General features: G+C 41.7%; 1 protein-coding gene across 1 annotated transcript in view; it reads left to right on the top strand.

Moving 5' to 3' along the window:
- The first annotated feature begins 12,592 nt into the window (after nucleotides 1–12,592).
- Nucleotides 12,593–20,656, top strand: part of dscaml1 (Down syndrome cell adhesion molecule like 1) — a 781,005-nt gene continuing 772,941 nt past the window's right edge. The window contains exon 1 of the mRNA XM_072283885.1: nucleotides 12,593–12,770. Within this exon, the coding sequence (XP_072139986.1) occupies nucleotides 12,593–12,770 (178 nt within the window). The remainder of the gene's footprint in view (nucleotides 12,771–20,656) is intronic.

Genomic DNA, 20,656 nt, shown 5'->3' with positions numbered 1-20,656 from the left:
TGAGAGGAAAACGCATGGCTCCATTTAGGCTTGTATCCTATTAGGTCCTTGTCTTAAAAAAAAAAAAAATCATGAAATCCAGTTTGAAATACCATGAGGGTGTTTTATATCCAGAAACTAGAATCAAAGAATTCTACTCTAACTGGCCACTTTATGAAGCGCCTCCTGTACCTAATAAAGTGGCCACTGAGTGCACATTTGTGGTCTTTGGCTGCTGCAGCCCATCCTTTTTAAGGTTTGACGCGTTGTGTTTTCAGAGATGATCTTCTGCACACCACCATGGTAATGCGTGGTTATTTAACAGGTGGGAGAGAGGGGTTTGATGTTTTTCTAGATGATTTCCAGTGTGGATGATCTGTTAGTTTTGTTTGTGTGCGGGGGAGAGGGGATTGGGGGTTTGATGTTATTGTTGCTGGGTTTTTTTGTGCAGGAGGGGGTTGGGGATTTGGGGTTTGATGTTCCAGCTGCCGTTTTCTGGGTGGCCAATTTGTTAGCTTTTGTGTGAGGCAGGGGGTTGGGGGATTTGAGATTAGCAAACTTTGTTTCTTTTTCTTTTTCATGCATGGGTTGGGGGTTAAAGTCTTTCCTTTCAATGTCTCTGTGGTTTTTCTTTATTTCATGGCTATCTGGAGGAGGTGAATCTCAGAGCTGTATTCTGCATACGTACTTCGATAATAAGATGAACCTTTGAATCTCTGAGTCATTGTTGCCTTCCAGTCTTAAACCAGTCTGGCCATTTTCTTCTGACCTCTTTCAGTGAGAAAGAATTTTCACCCACAGAACTGCGACTCACTAGGTGTTTTTCACACTGTTCTCTGTAAACTCCAGAGACTGCTGTGTGTGGAAATCACAGGAGATCAGTGGTTTCTGAGATACTCAAACCACCCCGTCTGGCACCAACAATCATTCCAAGGTCAAAGTCACTTAGATCACATTTCTTCCCCATTCTGACATTTGGTCTGAACAACAAGCTGAAGTAAAACCAGAAAACAGCGAATCATCTTGTCTAGTAGCATTTGCAAAAAGAGAAAATGACTACATGTCAGGTGATGTACCTGGAAGCGCTTTCAACTGGACAGTTCTGTCAATGAGCAGAATGACCTGCCTCTGAATTGTGAGGCTCTATAATTCTAAGGCTTTATGGTTGGGAGTATACTGAGCATATATTGAGGAGTATGGTAAGAAGACTCGATGGGTATTTCCACCCATTGCTTGGACTACCAGAAAGCATTTGCACATTTGCCTTCCATTTTGTGGTGGTTTAGTAGACTCATGGCATATCTGAATACCCCTGAAGGATATGGCAACATGAAAGCATTAATGCTGTACCGTTCACAACCTGTACATCCCAAAATAGTTCACAACCAATGAGAAACTAAACAACCTGGAAGAGTTGACAGGGGGAGGGGGTTTCCAAGATGGTCTCTTCCTCCCTTTCCCCTACAGACAAGAAAAATCTTAAACAAGCTGCAAAAACCTCTTGTGAATCATTTCAGTTTTAACAGAAAACAAGGAAGGCCATAATGTGTGTGTATAAAGAATTGAAGAATTGGTAGTGTAACAGTTAGAGTATCACCTTGCAGTGCCAGCAAGCAAGTACTGATGGGGGTTCAATTCCAGGCCACATACGGTCTGTAAGGAGTTTGTGTGTTCTCTCCATGACCAAGTGGGTTCCGTCTGGGTGCTTCCATATTCCAAAGATGTACTGGTTAGGGCTAGTGAATTGTTGACATGCTATGTTGTCATCAGAAGTGTGGTGACACTTGCGGGCTGCCACCCAGCACTATCCTCGCTGATTTGATTCCAAACATTTTGCGGTATGTTTTGATGCATATGTGACAAATAAAGTTAATCTTATGAAATTGGCAGTGAGAAGTAAGAAGGGGCAGGTGTGGGTTTTGGGGCAATTGCAGGTCCTGAATTAATTATTTTTTTAAAAAAAAATGTCAACTTTCTGGTCAAGCAGGCCAGCTCATTCAACCCAACCCCACATTTACCAACTTTGAACTTTAATTAATTAAAGGAATATAGAACTGTTCCAGGGAGAGTGTGTTACCTTGTGGATGAGTTCCCAGTGGATGGAGATTATTTAGATTAATAGTTATACCATTGATCTGCTCCCTACCTCAGCCAAGGCTCTGAGCTAATACTCCATTGGGAACCTCACACTCTACATCTACTGTATATCTCATAGTGTTCAGATTTTTCATTCGGGCTTGACAAATGATGAGTGTATAACATGAAAATGTCATAATGTCTGAGTTTATAGCTCTTTAATATAGTTGCTTCCTTGTACATTCACTCTAGATTGTCAAGCATCCAGAAAATTGCCTATGTACACGAGAGTGAAGGGGAGTTCACACTGTAAATTCCAGAGCCTGTAGTTATTTGGGAAGGATTTTTTTCATGATTCATTATTTCTGCTACTAATTTTAACATTGTTGTCTATTCTTCACTGGCATAAAATTATTAAAGTTTTATAATCCTTTCGTTGCTTACTTGAATCTTCGGATGCTTATACAACCTAAAACGGAAAGTAATCGTTTTCTTTCTGCAAGCAGTTTCAAACTCCTGGGAGTGTACATCTCCCACAACCTCTCATAGTCCCAGAACACATACTACCAGTCACGAAAGCTCATCGATGTCTCTACTTTCTGAGGGGCTGTAGCGAGCTGGATCATGCACATTGATACTCATGTCAGTCTGCAGATGCACAGCAGAGAGCATCTTAACATGCTGCATCACTGTGTGGTATGGAAACTGCACTGCAGCAGGCAGGTGGTCAAAACTGCCCAATGGATCAGTGGCATCAACCTACCTGCCATCAAGGACATATATACAGAAAGGTGCCAGAAAAGGACCAGTAACATCATGAAGGATTCCACACACACTGCTCGTGGACTGTTTGTTCCACTCTCATTGGGATGAGGTTACATAGCATCCACACCAGGACCACAAGATGAAAAAACAATTGCTTTCCCCCAAGCAGTAAGGCTGATCAACATCTCCCATCCACTAACTCCAGCACTACTTTATTATTTCCCATCAGCTACCTGTTGTACAGTCTGTCACTTTGTGAGCATATCATCAATCTATGTATATAAGCTATGTTAGGTATTTATATTTATCGTGTTTTTATAATTATTGTGTTGTTTATCTTCTGTGTTTTCTGTGCTGCATCTGATCTGGAGTAACAATTATTTCATTCTCTTTTATACTTGAGTACAGGAAATGACATTTAAAAATGTTGAATCGTGAATCTTGAACTTTGTACATGGAATCAAGACCAAGTCCAGGATCAGGTCAAGCAAGCTGGGGAGAAGTAGATTAGAGTTTCCAAAAAGTGTCCTCATGTTTTAATATCATATCATCAAGATATTAATTTAGTATTTAATAAATCTGTCAATGCAATTCTACCCCATATCCATGATTGGTGATCAAACTAATTAATATTAATTACCAGGTGTTTGTTTTCCTCGTAATATTTACCCATCACAGTATGAGATGCATTTATATTTTTATCATATTGGTAAAATGAAATTGCACTGTGCTGAAATTAGCATGCTAGATGCCTTCATTTTTTTTGTTTGTGAATGTTTGAAATTAGTTATTTTGGTTTCAGAAATTAGCTTAAAATATTGAGGAACAGTATATTAATCATAATGTTAATATGTTTGTATCTGTTTTTATATCTTGGTCAGCATGGACGATTTGGACTGAAGGGCCTGTTTCTATGCTGGATTAATCTATGACACTACGGTGGATGTACCAACATAGAAGACGATTGTTCACCCCAAGGCATATTAAAGCACACATTGCATTAAATTATGGTTTATAGGAAGTACTAGCTTGCTTTCTTTTGCAATGAGCATAAACATAAAGTATTGGGAGAAAACCCACATTGCTATCATGTACACTTTAACCAGATATAAATACACCTTTCTAATCATTCTCCATTTTATACTGATGGGTAAAGAACAAAAATACATCAGAGTTATGATATGACAGTCAGTTAGAGCATTGTAATTCTGATTAAAAAGATGCTGCAATGACAATTACAATGTATCCCATATCAACAAGGAATTAGGGAAAAAAAGCTTTTTGCATATTTTTGATACAAGATTAAAAAAACAACATATATAAGGTTTCGTGTCCATTTCTGCCATGTTATGGCTTGCTTAGTGAAAATTTAGTATGCAGTTTTGAGTATTCTCTTGATGTGATTAATGGGAAACTCAGTTCCTTTGCTTTTTTTTGCTTGCTTCATGAAGGCAAACCAATTTTTCTCCACCTCTATTTTTCGGTTGCTGGTTCAATAAGTTACACAAATCAGTTTTATAACAGCAATACCACCTGCATCCCAAGGAGATCCCATTGTAAATGGGAGTCACTGCTCATTCATCACCTGCCTTCACGCAAGGTATAAAAGATGCGGTAATTTGATACTGGATTGCTTGCACCTCAGACACATAGTTTACAAAAAAAACATCAGCAGGACTTGGTTATTTGCCTCCATTGGCTTGTTCCACCATTCACTGTGAGAACAGTTAATCTTAAGACCCAAACTACCAAGGCCACAGTGGAACTGTGGTAACTCCATTTCCCTGACCCATATGTACATGTTCATTACAAAGGGACACTTCCTTTAGTGTTTAATTCCTGAAAGTGCCAAAAACCTAAAGCCAACGATGTACATTAAAACTTCAGACCAATGGAGCAAATTCCCAAGCATAGAATGCATCAAAGTTCTAGTACCAGGATTTTATGTCTGACAGCTTTTGGAAGGCACAATGCATCTCGTAAAGAAACTGTCCATGTTTTGGACTGAGACCCTTCATCCGAATTCACATTCCCTCTATTTTCTGGACATCCACCCTCACCCCATCTTCCCACCACCATAACAGGGTTGGAGTTCCTATTGTCCCTTTAAAAACTGATGAACGGTCTTGGCCCGTTATGTCAACCATTTATTCCCCTCCATAGATGCTGCCTGACCTGTTAAGTTCCTACAGCATTTTGTGTGTGTCACTCTCGATTTCCAGTATCTCTTGTATTGATTCCAAATAAATTGTGTTCTGATTTTACCTGAGGTATTCCCTAAGAAAAATTAGTCCGTAGTGGAGAAGAATTCATGTAACAATTTTCCCCACTGTGACTTACTATCTAATCCCTTGCTCAAATAGTGACCATGCCTCTTTCTCTGGCTTCTTTCCCACAACATCTTAGACCCTCCCTGACCTCATCTTGACCTCCACACCAAACACCATATACTACCCTGAGATTAACTTTCTTGCAGTTATTCACAGTGGAACTTTGAAATACGATAGAATCAATGAAAAACTACACACAAACAGACAAATAACCAAGGTGCAAAAGAAGACAAACTGTGCAAGTATCAAATGAAACAAATGACAATAAATAAATAAATAAATAAATAAATACTCCCAAGAACATGAGTTATAGAGTTCTTGAAAGTGAGTCCAAAGGTTGCAGAATCAGTTGAGTGAAGTTATCCACGCTGGTTCAGGAGCCTGATGATTAAAGGGTAATAACTGTTCCTGAACCTGTGCTCACTGGAGTTTAAGAGAATGGTGGTGGTGGTGGTGGTGGTGGTGGTGGTGGTGGGGGGGGGGGGGGGGGGGGATCTCACTGAAACCTATCAAATATTGAAAGGCCTAGATAGAGTGGACTTGGAGAGGAGGTTTCCTTCAGTTGGGGAGTCCAGGACCAGAGGGTACAGCCTCAGAATACAAAGTCTTTCTTTTAGAACAGAGATAAAGGAGGAACTTCTTTAGCCAAAGGATGGTGAATCTGTGAAATTCATTACCACGGACGGCTGTGGAGGCCAAGTCACTGGGTATATTTAAAGCAGAGTGTGATAGGTTCTTGATTAGTAAGGATATCAAAGGTTATGAGGAGAAGAGAAGAGAATGAATCAGCCATGATGGAATGGCCTAATTCTGCTCTTATGTCTTATAGTCTTTTGGATAGCATGCAAACTATATACAAGATATTTTTCACTGTATCTTGATACATGTGACAATATTAAAGCAATTACCAGTTCACACTGAAGTGATGACCATCCAACTTCTGAAATTGTACCATGTATCAGCTGACAGTTCTCTCTTCTCAGCTACTGTCCAATTATCCCTCAGATATGCTGTTCTCACACCTCTGAGCTGAAGTAACAACCTCCATTTGTATAACACCTTAATATTGCTGGAGCATCCCAAAGGGATTCACAAAGAAGTTATCAAAGAAAAAGTGATGCGGAGTTACAGAAGAAGTAGTAGAACTGTAAAGCACAGAAATGGACCATCTAGCCCACCAGATTCATGCCAATTATTTTCCCCATCTCTATCACTTGCATTAGGACAGTATTCTATGATGCCTAAGTTAAATGCCTCTTATATAGGTAAGACATAGTAGGATACTGTCCTAATACAAGCAAACTCAATGGGCTGAATGGTCTAATTCTGCAGCCTCGATGGGTTGAATGGCCTAACTCTGCTCCTAAGTCTGATGCTAAATGTAGTAATTGTACCTGATGCATCATCACCTCTGGAAGTACATTTCAGATTACAACCACTCTGCAAGAAAAAGCTAGCCCCTCAGATACCCTTTAAGACTTTATAAACAAAAGTGAGTACTCAAATGGCTCATCAGAGATCATATGGGACTGGGAATATACCATCAATGGAGCCTCTGCAAAACTTTCCAAATTCACTAGAAGGGTCAGTGAACCAACGTTCCTTGCTAGATCCATGTCCTCAACAATGAGGTCCCAGTTAGTTATCTCGAACAGGGCACATTGTCTGCCTGACCAACACAAGACTCCTGGTCCTCACCTACCACCCCACCAGCCTCCGGGTCCAACATATTATTCTCCGTAACTTCCACCACCTCCAACGGGATCCCACCACTAAGCACATCTTACCCTCCCCCCCCCCTGCATTCCGCAGGGATCGCTCCCTACGCGATTCCCTTGTCCATTCGTTGCCCCCATCCCTCCCCACTGATCTCCCTCCTGGCACTTATCCGTGTAAGCGGAACAAGTGCTACACATGCCCTTACACTTCCTCCCTTACCACCATTCAGGGCCCCAAACAGTCCTTCCAGGTGAGGCAACACTTCACCTGTGAGTCGACTGGGGTGATATACTGCGTCCGGTGCTCCCGATGTGGCCTTTTATATATTGGCGAGACCCGACGCAGACTGGGAGACCGCTTTGCTGAACATCTACGCACTGTCCGCCAGAGAAAGCAGGATCTCCCAGTGGCCACACATTTTAATTCCACATCCCATTCCCATTCTGACATGTCTATCCACGGCCTCCTCTACTGTAAAGATGAAGCCACACTCGGGTTGGAGGAACAACACCTTATATTCCGTCTGGGTAGCCTCCAACCTGATGGCATGAACATCGACTTCTCTAACTTCCGCTAATGCCCCACCTCCCCCTCGTACCCCATCTGTTATTTATTTTTATACACACATTCTTTCTCTCTCTCTCCTTTTTCTCCCTCTGTCCCTCTGAATATACCCCTTGCCCATCCTCTGGGTCCCCCCCACCCCCTTGTCTTTCTTCCCGGACCTCCTGTCCCAGGATCCTCTCGTATCCCTTTTGCCAATCACCTGTCCAGCTCTTGGCTCCATCCCTCCCCCTCCTGTCTTCTCCTATCATTTTGGATCTCCCCCTCTCCCTCCAACTTTCAAATCTCTTACTAACTCTTCCTTCAGTTAGTCCTGACGAAGGGTCTCGGCCTGAAACGTCGACTGCACCTCTTCCTAGAGATGCTGCCTGGCCTGCTGCGTTCACTAGTAACTTTGATGTGTGTTACAAGACTCCTGATAAAGACACTATCTTTTGAGCTCTCTCATGGTGAAAGATTACCAAGCAGTCAAAGGAAAGAAAATCAAGGATGTGCTCAAAGCATCCATAGGTGCCTAGCACTCTCTAACTCATGACCACCCAAAATGAGCAAGGAGCTTTCAAGTTGTTATTGTCTATCTTGAGGCTATGCATAAAGAGCTCACAGATGCTCCATGTAATGGGAGAGGGAGAGCACTACGTCACAAATTATCCATCTGCCTACCATATCAGGCATCTCCTGCTCCACCAGTAAAAGAGGGAGGTTTCTACTTTGGACTTATCAGTAACCCAATAGCCATGACCCCAGAGTGGGAATATGATTCCTTAAACCTGAGAGACTGCCAGAAATATGAAATTCATATGAAGCAAACTGATCTTTCCTTTATGAGATTAGGACTGGTGGGCTCTCTATTCTCACCAGCCAGGTTCACCTCAGCTCCACGGTCCCAAGCTCAGCTGTGAGATGTGGAGGGTTGAAAATGGGGCTAGCAAAGCTATCCTGTAAAAACCCAGTGCTACAGAAATGCCAACAGAAGATCCAAAGGCCTCATCCCTGGAAGAGGAAGGATCTTTGAAGGTGGACTACACCTGGGGACAATGTGAAAGAATGGCCCTGGACAGAGGACTCTGATGTGCTGCTGCCAACAGCCTATGCCCCAGTAGGGGAGATAGACAAAGAAGAAGGAGGAGACTCACCTCTGGAAAGTGCCCATTTGGGAACAATAGCAGGGTTAGAGTTGGCACCAGGAGGAACAAGTTGAGTTAAATTTATTGTCATGTGCAGCAGTGCAGTGAGGTACTAGCAGAATGAAACGCTTGTTTGCAGCAGCACCACAGGCACGTAGGTGCAGACAACACATACAACATAAATTATATATCACTTATACAAAAATGTGAAGAGAGAGGAAACAATTGTGTAAAAACAAAGCCTCAGTGCAAAAAAAAAACACAATCTGGGACAAGGTTGTCTGTAGTGTCCACCATCAGATTTCGGAACCGTCCATGAACACTACCTCTTTTGCACTATTTATTTATTACATATCTTTTGTAACTTAGAATTTTTTTTGCACTGTACTGGTGCCGCAAGACAACAAATTTCACAACATATGCCAGTGATATTAAACCTGATTGTAATTCTGATCCATTGCTGAGGCAGGGCTTGGTGTGTGCAGGTCAGTTTATGAAGCTGATGAAATTGGTATTGGCTTATTACAGTCACACATGCCAAGATACAGTGAAAAGCTTGTCTTGCATACTGTTCACACGGATCAAGTCATTACACAGTGCACTGAGGTAGAACAAGGTAAAACAATATCAACTTAGAATAACGCGTGATGGCTACAGAGAAAGTGCAGTGCAGGTAGATAATAAATAGCAAAATCATACTGAGGTAGATTGCGAGGGAACCATTTAATAGTCATCACAGTTGTGTAGAAGCTGTCCTCGAGCCTGGTGGGACATGCTTTCAGGCTGTTGTATCTTCTGCCCAATGAGAGAGGGGAGAAGACTGTATAAATGCCGCAGACAATCGATGAGGGCAATAACCAGCTCTTTTGTTTTGCTGACACTAAGGGAAAGTTTATGGTCATGACACCATGTTACTAAGCACTCTATCTCTTTACCATACAGTAACTAGTTGTTATTTGAGATGCAGCCAACTATGGCGTCATCTGCAAGTTTGTAGATGGAGTTAGAAATTGGTTCCAACTGTTGTAGGATGGTTGTAGGAAAATAGTTATTCTTGAACTTGCTGGTATGGGGCTTCAGGCTTTCTCACCTCATGTCCAACCATAGCGATTAGAAAAGGGCTTGGCCCAGAGGGTGTGAAGCTATTTTGATGACAGATGCCATTTTCTTGAGGCAGTGCCTCCTTTCCATGCTGTCAGTGGTGGGGAGAGAGACCACAGCAGAAGAAAAAATATCATTTACAAAAACGTACGTTTTTTTCCCAATCTCGCGTTTCTTTAAAGATGTACACTGTGGTGAAGGGGGAGGTTAAAGGTCATTCTGAGCAGGTCTCTGTCTCATCTATGTCTGTCTGCTTCCCAGTATCCACAGCCGTTTTTGTATCGGAGTTTGGTCGGACAGACCTTTCTTGTCCTGTTTTGCCCTTTGCAGGTCGGGGCACATTTCACTGCTGCCTGTTAATGATAGTTCGCACCTCAGATCTTGATCGACCTCACAAAAGCAGTTGGCTGCTACCATGTGAAAGTGTAAAATAACTTTTAAAGAGGCAGCTCATCTTTAACTCGGCTGTAATTTAAGACTTTTGGTTAACGAGCAATTACGCCCTACCCGCTTTACATATTATGGTTTCACCAATTTACTAACTACATCTTTGAAAGTCCGTTTACCATTAATACAGCATTTTTCACCTGTTTCACTTTCACGGATTTAAAGTGACACCGTCTTTGATGATCCATTATTCCAATCAAAATATGGTAGAAAGAAAACACTATCAGCTTTAATGATCTCGGGAGTCTATGATGTCATTGATTTTGCACATGTTGATTGACAGGAATATCAGTTCCCATTTATGAATTCAATCAGTAATTAAAAATCGTAAGAGTAAATAAATTGCAATATCTATTGCATTAATAAAAAATGCAACGATTATTGCAGTATAATACAGAATTGTTACAGAATCACGTCACGTGTGTATTTAAAATGCGCTGCCTTAAAGATGATCAACATAATCTCTCAATGGATTTCAGTTCTGTTGTGAAACCACAATTAATATGCAGACCCTAATGTGATAACCATAGGGCGGTGGGATGTTAAGACAGGTGTGTGTGTGTGTGTGTGTGTGTGTGTGTGTGTGTGTGTGTGTGTGTGTGTGTGTGTGTGTGTGTGTGTGTGTGTGTGTGTGTGTGTGTGTGTGTGTGTGTGTGTTTGTGTGTGTGTGTGTGTGTGTGTGTGTGTGTGTGTGTGTGTGTGCGTGCGTGCACGCGGATAGATGGGGGGAAGGGTGGTCAGTAAAGCAAACATTCTCTGTTTAAATACCCACCGAATCATTCGGACAGAACAGCGAATGTGGCCGCTGTGAACACTTAATCTTTTACTGCTTTCAACGTCAGATCGTGTGATTCAGAACATTAGCCACGGGTCTCGGCGATCATGGGTTGGCCGTTACACATTCCAGGAAGAATATATACATTAAAACAAAACGGATTCACTGCAGATTCGTTGTAAAGTTGAAAGATTCATTTAGATTGTTAAATAAATTGTTAGTATTTTCGTTTATACATTTTTGAAACATTCTCGGTTTAATGCTTGAAATAATCGAATTTCAGGTTGAATATAATAATAATGTTCACCTCCTCCCCCCAAACCCTTTCCACAAAGACAAACACTCGGAGAAGATCTGGTTCAGCATTCATTTCTGGTCTAAGTTTCAGGAAATCGATCGGAGTGTTCCCGAGGTGTTGAACACTTCGATCGATTTCCTGAAACTTGGACAGTGAAAGCTGATCTTTCTTTAGGAAAAAAAACAGAGGAGCTGGAGAAATGCTTGAAGGGGTAAAAATTTGCACGGCTGTGGGATAGGATGTTGAAAGGGCCGAACTGTCTTTCTGTGCCGTGATTCCATTTGCGATAGGATTAGGCAGCAGGCAGACTCGGTAAGGACTCCCTTCCTGTGCGGTTGACTTGAACCAGTAGAGGGAGCCTAAAGACGCGGGAACGCCGCAACAACTTTTCCGAAGGTTGGAAACTTTTGCTCTTCATTCTGGGCTCCGGGTCAAAGCACGACAAGTGCACCTTCTGCTTTGAGAGTTTCGTGAAACTCCGTAATGCCTCACCTTTAGAAAGCGTACGGAATTCTTTACATTTTCTCACACCGTTTAGAAATTAATAGCTAAAATCGCGGAGGCTGGGATTGTTCGGGCGGATCTCAGCGCGGTGCTAGGTCAGTTGCTTGTCGCTGGATATTACTACCTAATGTAATTTGTATTTTTACCGTTCAGTGATTAACCTCCTTTGTCAAACCTTTATCTCTCGCGTCTGATGCTCGCTCACCCTTCCTGCTATGAGTTTGGGCCGTTTAAGAAGCACGTGTTCTCTAATACAAAATGTTTAATGTGTGTTTTTCCTGTGAATGCTGCTTATCCGATGCTATGTGCCCGTGATGCTGCTGCGAGTAAGTTTTTTTTTCCAGTACACCTGTGCATCCAGGTACTTGCGCAAATGACAACAAACTTGGCTTTGACTTTAACATTTGATGTCTGTTATTCTAGTCCATCTCTGAACCACTTTTATTACGATCCACAATCTTGCACGGTGTATTTTGTCGACCGTTTGTATCCAAATAAACATATACCTATCTTCGACACATTCTATCAATCACTTCACCATCGACGTTGTAATTTAATGACATTGTGGGTTTAATTAAATCGCTTTAATTGAAAAGCTGATGTACTAATTTTCTAGCGCCTGGTTCGTTGTCGACGCTGCCTATGTGAATGTGTGGCTAATATTTGGTGTATTATCTATCTCGTCAGCTTCCCCATATCATAGTTCTCCTGAGGGGTATCTCCACCCCCCCCCGTGCAAATCTACCTTCTGCCACACGTGCAAAAGACAGCAGTGATAAATAATCGGGCAAGCGAAGGTTTGTCGGATGCTCCACGGTCCGTGCAGTGACTGTGGCGTGCGCGTTATCTCCAGATTTCTGTGACTGGGCGGGGCGAGTTGACATTACCCACCTTTGCAAACGATGACATGTCCCGGGTAGGCTGTCGTTGGGGAACCGCCGTTACCTTCACCTCGCAGTCTCCGACAACCAAAGCGAGGGATCTGAGCTCTCTCTCAACCGCACTGAGACACACACAGAGGGAAATAGGTGCTGTTTATGGCATGTGGCTTATAAATCTAATTCTGCTGTACTCTCTAACCCGAGGTACGTCTTGTTTCTTTTCAAATCGTTAACTAATTAACAATTGCAAAATGATATTTGTGAGATACAGACAAAAAAGTGAGTCATCTTGTTATATTTACTCTATAAACTACCAAGCTCTTGCGCCAATGATAATCGATATAAAATGTTCTAAAGGGGAGATATAGTCGATTTTTAACGAGTTTCGAATATAACAACTATTGTATCCCCAAATACAAAACAGGCTTCACTGGAATTTTAATCAAACACTTATTAAAGGAACCTCTACCTCCAGAATGTGATTTACAAATAGATTTGAGATAGAAACGACAGTTAGTGTAACGTAGCGACCGTAATAAGATTAGAGGTCTCGCGTATACAAATGCAATACACCCCGGCATCGAGCACAGTTGCAGATAAGATTAACACGCGTTTCTTCTCATTGCAAAGCTTTTCCGCTGAGTTCTGGACTCGGTTTATAAAATACATGTTTTTTTTCTTGTGCGTTTGGGGTGGTTCAAATTTGTGTATTCGTTTTAAAAATGTCTATCCCGCGTGTTATTTCACGGGGTTCTGTTCAATTTTCTTCCCCCCTCCCCCCACGGACACTGTAGAAGGAACGAGATTTCTGCAGGTGTATGAGTGATTAGTGTTCCGGGAACACTTTCCTTGTGCCCACATTCCACACCACTCTTTTCCGAGATTCCAGCGCCTATTTCGGAGAACCATGGCAAACCATGTCCCGGGGCGCAGTGGTTGGAGGGGCGAACCAACCCTTATTCATGGATTTCATAATTTATTTTAAATTATGTATTTCATAATTCATCTCTTCGTGTGTTCATCAGATTGGGGTTTATTGATATCTGGAGTAGTTTTAACACAATATTGCTGATATTTGGATATTTCGAATTTATCCTCATAATACAGTGTTAACGACTCTGTGTAAACGAGTCCCTCGGTTCACTCTTGCCGGGGTTTGCAGCGAGAGCGGCGCTGCTCCGTCCGGTGCCAACCCCCAGCGGTTCTCCCGCTATCGGTTCCCACAGGGTTTCTACTTTACGCTGTGAGCGTTGCCCGGGAATGCGAACGGGTTATGCATCCTTTGTAACACACACGAAATGTTGGAGGTACTCAGCAGGTCAGGCAGCATCTTTGGAGAGGAATAAACAGGTGATATTTCGGGCCGAGACCCTGTGGTACTCAAGAGTTCGGAGTATGTTAACCCAACGTTAAGAAGAAACGGTTCAAACGTTTCAGAAAGGACCGATGCCTCAATTGGAATTGCATCTTGCTAAATGTGGAAATACTTTTGCAATTTATTTTTCCAATTTTTTTTGGTGTAAAATGTGAGTAAGTGGGGTAGCATTGAATTGAATTGAATGATCTTTATTGTCATTCTACATAGGTACAATGAAACTCTGGCTTCCTCTCAGGCAATTAGATAAATCGGTAGATTAAAAAAAAGACAGTAATAGAAAAACAGTATTAAATAGATAAGTAACAGAAAACAAGTTGCATTGATGTCAGGTAGCGACGGAAAGGTGATTCCATTTAGTTATAGACACACAGTTTGTTGGAGAAAAGCAACTGGTTCAGATCGCTCTCCGGCGCGGGCGCAGAGCTAGCAGCGCTGCACTTCGCTCTTTATTACCACGGTTCTTATCTCCGAGCCTCCTGGAGCCAATCTCCGTTTAAAAAAAAAATCAGTTATACTCTCCTCTCCCTCACCCCACCCCCACACAAACCCTCATACGCACAGGATTAAAATGGTTGTTAAAAAATAAACGGACGAATATTTGCCTCTTTGTTACACGAACATCGTGACCTGATCCTCTCTCTCGGTCCGCAAACTCGCTTACACATCCTCTTTCTCAGATAATGTCGCTTCTCCTCCCCTCCTCCCTTCCTCCCCTCCCATTTCCCACTTTACCTCCTTCCTCACCCCTCTTCCCTTTTTCCACTTTTCACATCGCCCTCACGCTCTCGCACACGCCTCTCTTAGCCGTTCTCTCTCCCCTTCTCCCACACTCTTTCACCATTTTGTCAAACCCTCTCGCTCTCACATATTCACTTTTGCTCACATTCTCATTCTCTCCCTCTCTCGCTCTCTCTCTCTACACTCATCCCTTACACATTCACTCACTGCTCACTTTAGCTCCTTTGCCCTCGAACTAACTCCGTGAAAACGGCAGCTCAGTGTGGTACATATCTCATTCACGTGCTCCTCAGGTTTCCCGAATTAGGTGCAACCCGCTGAGCTATCGTAGAACATCTAGGAATTTTAAACGCCCCGGACAATCGATGGGGGCATTAAGTCAAAACGACAACAACAGCAAATTCCCCGGAGGATGCATCAACTTTTGCTCGGGGTGATTTACAGTCAGATATGAAACGGAGCAGAATTTTCCATCTGAACATTTGCTTCTTACTGCGTTCAATGAATCGCTGATTACCTCTATTGTTTTTAAAACCATCCCGTTGACTGATTACGGCGTGGGAGTGTTATTCCTGTACGTTCGGATACAGTTCCTTTGCGTATTAATTCAGTACGAAATTGAGATAATTCACAGACCAGGTGCTCGGTAGTCTCTATTGTTTCCACCGTAGACCCGTTCAATTCAATTAAGTGTCTTTAATTGTCAGCGATTCACCCCTTTTCCGTGTGAACACTCACCAGCTGAAGGATAACGCCTGTAAATTCCGCTTTATATTTCAAGCCCGATAAGCCCTCCTAAATATTCTAAATAGAAAACTGACTAGTTCTTCTCCCCACCCCCTCCCTCCAGCCACCCCTGTAAACAAAAAAAAGAAAAGAATTCGTAATTATATGCACTGCTACTGAGAAGTGAAAAGAATTGAGGGGAGTTGGGTGCACACCCTGTGGTGAGGGATGTGTAATCTGTAGCAGGGGTGAACAATGCTGTGTCTGTGGTTATTTTAGCTGTAGGAGGTGGATTATTAGAGCACCTAGTCAGTTTGGGGGCTGCTAATATATTCTCCGTCACCCTATGCCATGTTTTTGTTTTAAAAATATTTGAAATGCTTTGTTACACAATTTTGTTTTCCTGTTCATTGGTCCAAAGATACAGCTTGACCAAGAGGAAGTGTGTGCCCCAGTCAAACCCCTTTCTGTTGTATTATGGAGTGGAGATTTCTCCTCGAGGTTCTTGTTTGTATTCCTGCACCTAATATCATGTAAAAAATTTTGTCTTTCAATATACACTCAGTGGCCACTTTAGTATCTACCTCCTGTACCTAATAAAGTGGCCACTGAGTGTATGTTCATGGTCTTCTGCTGCTGTAGCCCGTCACTTCAAGGTTTGACATGTTGTGTATTCAGAGATGCTCTTCAGCACACCACTGTTGTAACGTGTGGTGATTTGAGTTACTGTCACCTTCCTGTCAGCTTGAACCAGTCTGGCCATTCTCTTCTGACCTCTCATTAACAAGGTGATTTCACCCACAGAACTGCTGCTCACTTCATGTTTTTTTGTTTCTTGCACCGTTCCCTGTAAACTCCAGAGACTGTTGCGTGTGAAAGTCCCAGGAGATCAGCAGTTTCTGAGTTACTCAAACCACCCCATCTGGCACCAACAATCATTCCACAGTTAAAGTCACTTAGATTACATTTCTTCCCCATTCTGATGTTTGGTCTGGACAACAAATGAACCATTTGGCCATGTTTGTGTGCTTTTCTTCATCAAATTGCTGTCACATGATTCGCTGATTAGATATTTGCATTAACAAGCAGGTGTACAGGTGTACCTAATAAAGTGGCCACTGGGTGTTCAACTGGATATCTCCCCATTTAATGTATTAACTGAAGTCGTTTTGTTGTGAAACACACATAACTCACTGAGAAACATTATGGATTGTTTGTAGTCTTTGACCAACAGAAAACTATTAAATAGCTTGGGAGTGAAGCAGTAACCTACAGAAGAGTCTTTGTTCAAAAGCTGCAGCAAACCACGAAAGGGTTAACACAATCCTGGAAAAGCAACATAGTGTAAAAATTACAAGTGAGGTCATGTTGAGCTAATTTGCTTGGCAGTATGTAATGTACCAAAGGTATTTGCATAAAACTGAAAAGAGGAAGTGATGTTTGTTTATAAAATATGATTCTACCAGACAGGTGTTCACACTAAAGATAAGGAGCAATAAAAGTCAGTTATTTAAAAAAAAATCACCAGGGACAGCTGGCATGTTGGTGTATATTGGTATTTAGACTATAAGACATTAGACCATTCAGCTAATCAAGTCTGCTCCACCATTCCACCATGGCTGATTTATGATTCCTCTCAACCCCATTTTCCTGCCTCCTTCCCATAACTCTTGATGCCCTGACTAATCAAGAACCTATCAATCTCCACTTTAAATATACCCAATGACTTGGACTTGTCTGTGGCAATGAATTCCACAGGTTCACCACCCTCTGGCTTAAGAAATTCCCCCTCATCTCTGTTCTAAAGGGATGTCCCTCTATTCTGAGGCTGTGCTTTCTGGTCCTAGACTAGGAAACAACCTCTCCACATCCACTACATCTAGGCCTTGAATAGGTTTCAATGAGATTACCCTGCGCTTCTCCTCCCCACATTCTTCTAAACTCCAGCGAGTACAGAGAAATTAAAGCTTGCATTTCATCTTTCCCCACTTACCTTAAACCAATGCATTCTTGTTTTTAATTCTCTTTCCCTAGAAAAATGAAAATGAAACAAGTAAATGCTGTTTACTTTCATAAGAGGTGAAACAGAAAACTCATGGGAAATAATGGAAAATCAGTATTCCAAATTGCAAACTAGAACTTTTGATAATCTATATTTAGAAAGAGTCAAATTTTGCAGGCTAGTCTCAAATACCTCATAATTTGAATGTCTAATGCCAACTATACTGCCAAGTTACTTACGGTTTATCCGGGGACATAAGACACAATATGTTTTTTTGCTGTTCTTGTGACAGTTCTTGACCTGTTAGTGATAAATAAAATGATTAGGCATTTCAATTAGTTACTTAATCCACAGAACCATGCAAAAAGAGAAATATTGCAAAATCATTTCATCGTGCAACAATTAACAAGTTCACATAATTAACACGAGATTCATTCTACAGATGCTGAAAACCCCAAGCAACACACAAATGCTGGAGGAACTCAGCAGGTCAGGCAGCATCTATGGAAAAGAATAAGCAATTGACATTTTGGGCCAAACCCCTTATCAGTTGTGCTTGTGTGCTTTGTTTAATTTTATGCTTAACTCCAGTTTGCTGCCCATATAGCAAAAGATGATTTCACACGATAGTGTAGAGGAACAAATCATCCTCCCGTTAAGAACTGTGGAAGAATAACATTCTCATTGTTAAAGTAAACATGACATGACATCTTTTGTATCGTCATTGTAAAATAAGTTATGAGCAGTTTTGGTTTTATAGATTGGAAAGGACATGCCAGATTAGAAGGGGTCCAGGTCTATAAGAATTATCCCAGGAATGAAAGTGTTAATATGAGGAGCTTTTATAGCTCTGGGCCTATACCCACTGACATTCAAAGGAAGAAGGGGGGATATCACTGAAACGTATTGAATAATAAAAGGCCTACAGTGTATGTGGAGAGGACATTTCCTATATTGGGGGAGTCGAGGACCAGAGGGTGCAGCCTCAAAATAGAGGGATGTTGCTTTAGAACGGAGATGAGGAGGAATTTCTTCAGCCAGATAGTAGTGAATCTGTGGAATTCTTCGCCACGGACAGCTATGGAGGCCAAGTTAATGAGCATATTTAAAGTGGAGGTTCTTGATTAGTAAGAGTGTGAAAGGATAGGGGGAGGAAGTGGGAGAATGGGGTTGAGAGGGATTATAAATTAGCCATGATGGAATGGCAGAGCAGACTCGAAGGGCCGAACAACCTACTTCTGCTTGTGTCTTAAACCAAGTAAACCAAGTATCATAGGTCAGATATGGAGTGAAGGAAGAGCTCACTAGAGTCCTCTGTTCTGGGCCATCCTTTCAAGTTATCCCATCTTCTTACATCCTCCCTCTCCCAGGGATGAGGCCTTTGGAACTTCTGTTGGTGTTTCTGCAGCTCTGGGATTTTACAGGATGGGGTTGCTAGTCCTGTGCCCAAACCTCCTCTTTTTGTAGGAGGACTTGGGACAGTCCATGGTGCAGTTTTACTAAAACCAAGTATTGTAGAAAATAATGATTTTAAATGCAGATAAGTCTCCAGGTTTTTAATGTAGTAGTCACAAGAAATGGTGAATGCACTGATTGTTTTCTTATACTCTCTTGAGTCTAGAAGAATCAGATTGAAACATACAACATTTTAGAGAGCTTGACTGGATAGATGCAAGGATGATGTTTCTTCTAGCTGTGGTGACTAGAGCATATGGTCACAATCTCAAAGTAAAGGGTCAGCCAGTGAGGATTGAGATGAGAAAAAATGCCTTTACCCAGAAGTTAGTGAATCTTAGGAGTTTTCTTCCCAAGAGCACATGGAGGCTCAGTCACTGATGTATATTGAACAAAGCAATCAATAGATAGCAATCAAATCAAGAGATATAGAGTCAGTGTAGGAATGTGGCACTGAGGTAAGAGATGAGTCATGATCTTATTGAAATATGGAGCAGGAATGGTTTGCCCTTTCTTCAATTTTCGCAGGAGCTTACTTTATGCAAATTGGCTGCCATGTTTTCAATACCACAGTAGTAACTTCAATTTAAAATTACTTCATTAGATGGAATGAACTTTGACAAGGGGTTGGGCTTATGAAAAATGCACATCATTGTTTTATGATAATCTAAAATTTTATGTTCATATGTACTCTTTGTTTAAAGGAGAATATAATTACCTTGGAGGGGGTGCAGAGAAGGCTTACTGCATTCATTCTTAAAAAAAGGGAGCTTCTTTATGAGAAAAGATAGAACATGTTTGGCTATACTCACCAGAATTTAGAAAAACCAGGTGTTATTTTATTGTATCACGTAAGTCCTTGAGGTGGATTGATAAGGTTCAGTGTTATTCCTTTGGAAGGGGCCATTACTCAGCCAGGCAAAGTTCTACTCTCAAAAGGCTGTGTATCTTTGGAATGTGATCTCTGGAGGCTGTGGGTCATTAATTATATATAAAGCTGAGATTGACATACACTGAGGTTATAGTAGACGGGCAGGAAGACGGAGCAAAGGACCTGATCATCCATGATACAACAGAACAGCAGAACAGTTATGAGGACTCTATTCAATAAGACACAGAAGCAGAATTAGGCCATGTGGTCCATTGAATCTGCTATCCCATTTCATCATGGCTGATCCATTTTTCCTCTTAACCCCGTTCTCCTGCCTTCCCCCCATAATCTTTGATGCCCTGACTAATCAAGAACTTAACAACTTCTGCTTTAAATGACTAGCCCTCCACAGCCAACTGTGCCAATGAATTCTACAGACCGACCACCCTATTTTTTACGTTCTTCTGTTTGAATTTCCGATGTTATCTAAATTGAATTCCTATGCTAAAATTGCCATGGTAGAGTTTCAATCTCATTTTTGCTGAACTACTAACCAATCTCTCTTGGTTACTAGTCCAGTAACAGAAGTGGCTGGCAGCTGCACCATTTTATATTTGCACTTCATTTTGTCCAATTTGAATTTTGATGGTCTGGAAATTTTACCAGGACTGTTTTAATGCCGTTGTCTCATGCACCACAGGATGTCACTCATATTAGTTTGTCTGTGCCTGCTGAAGAGTGGCAAGGCAGTCCTAAATTTCCATATGAATATTGAAGGATGCCTTTGAGTCCATTAGGTTTCGGATGGCTCTCAGAGCAGAGTCAGAATCAGAATCAGGTTTGTTATCACTGACATATGTCATGAAGTTTGTTGTTTTGTGGCAGTATTACAACAAGAGAGCAAAATAGTGAAGTAACGT

The sequence above is a fragment of the Mobula birostris genome, chromosome 20, assembly GCF_030028105.1.
Source record: "Mobula birostris isolate sMobBir1 chromosome 20, sMobBir1.hap1, whole genome shotgun sequence".
NCBI classification, from domain to species: Eukaryota; Metazoa; Chordata; class Chondrichthyes; order Myliobatiformes; family Myliobatidae; genus Mobula; species Mobula birostris.
This window is presented reverse-complemented; position numbering and strand designations above follow the sequence as displayed.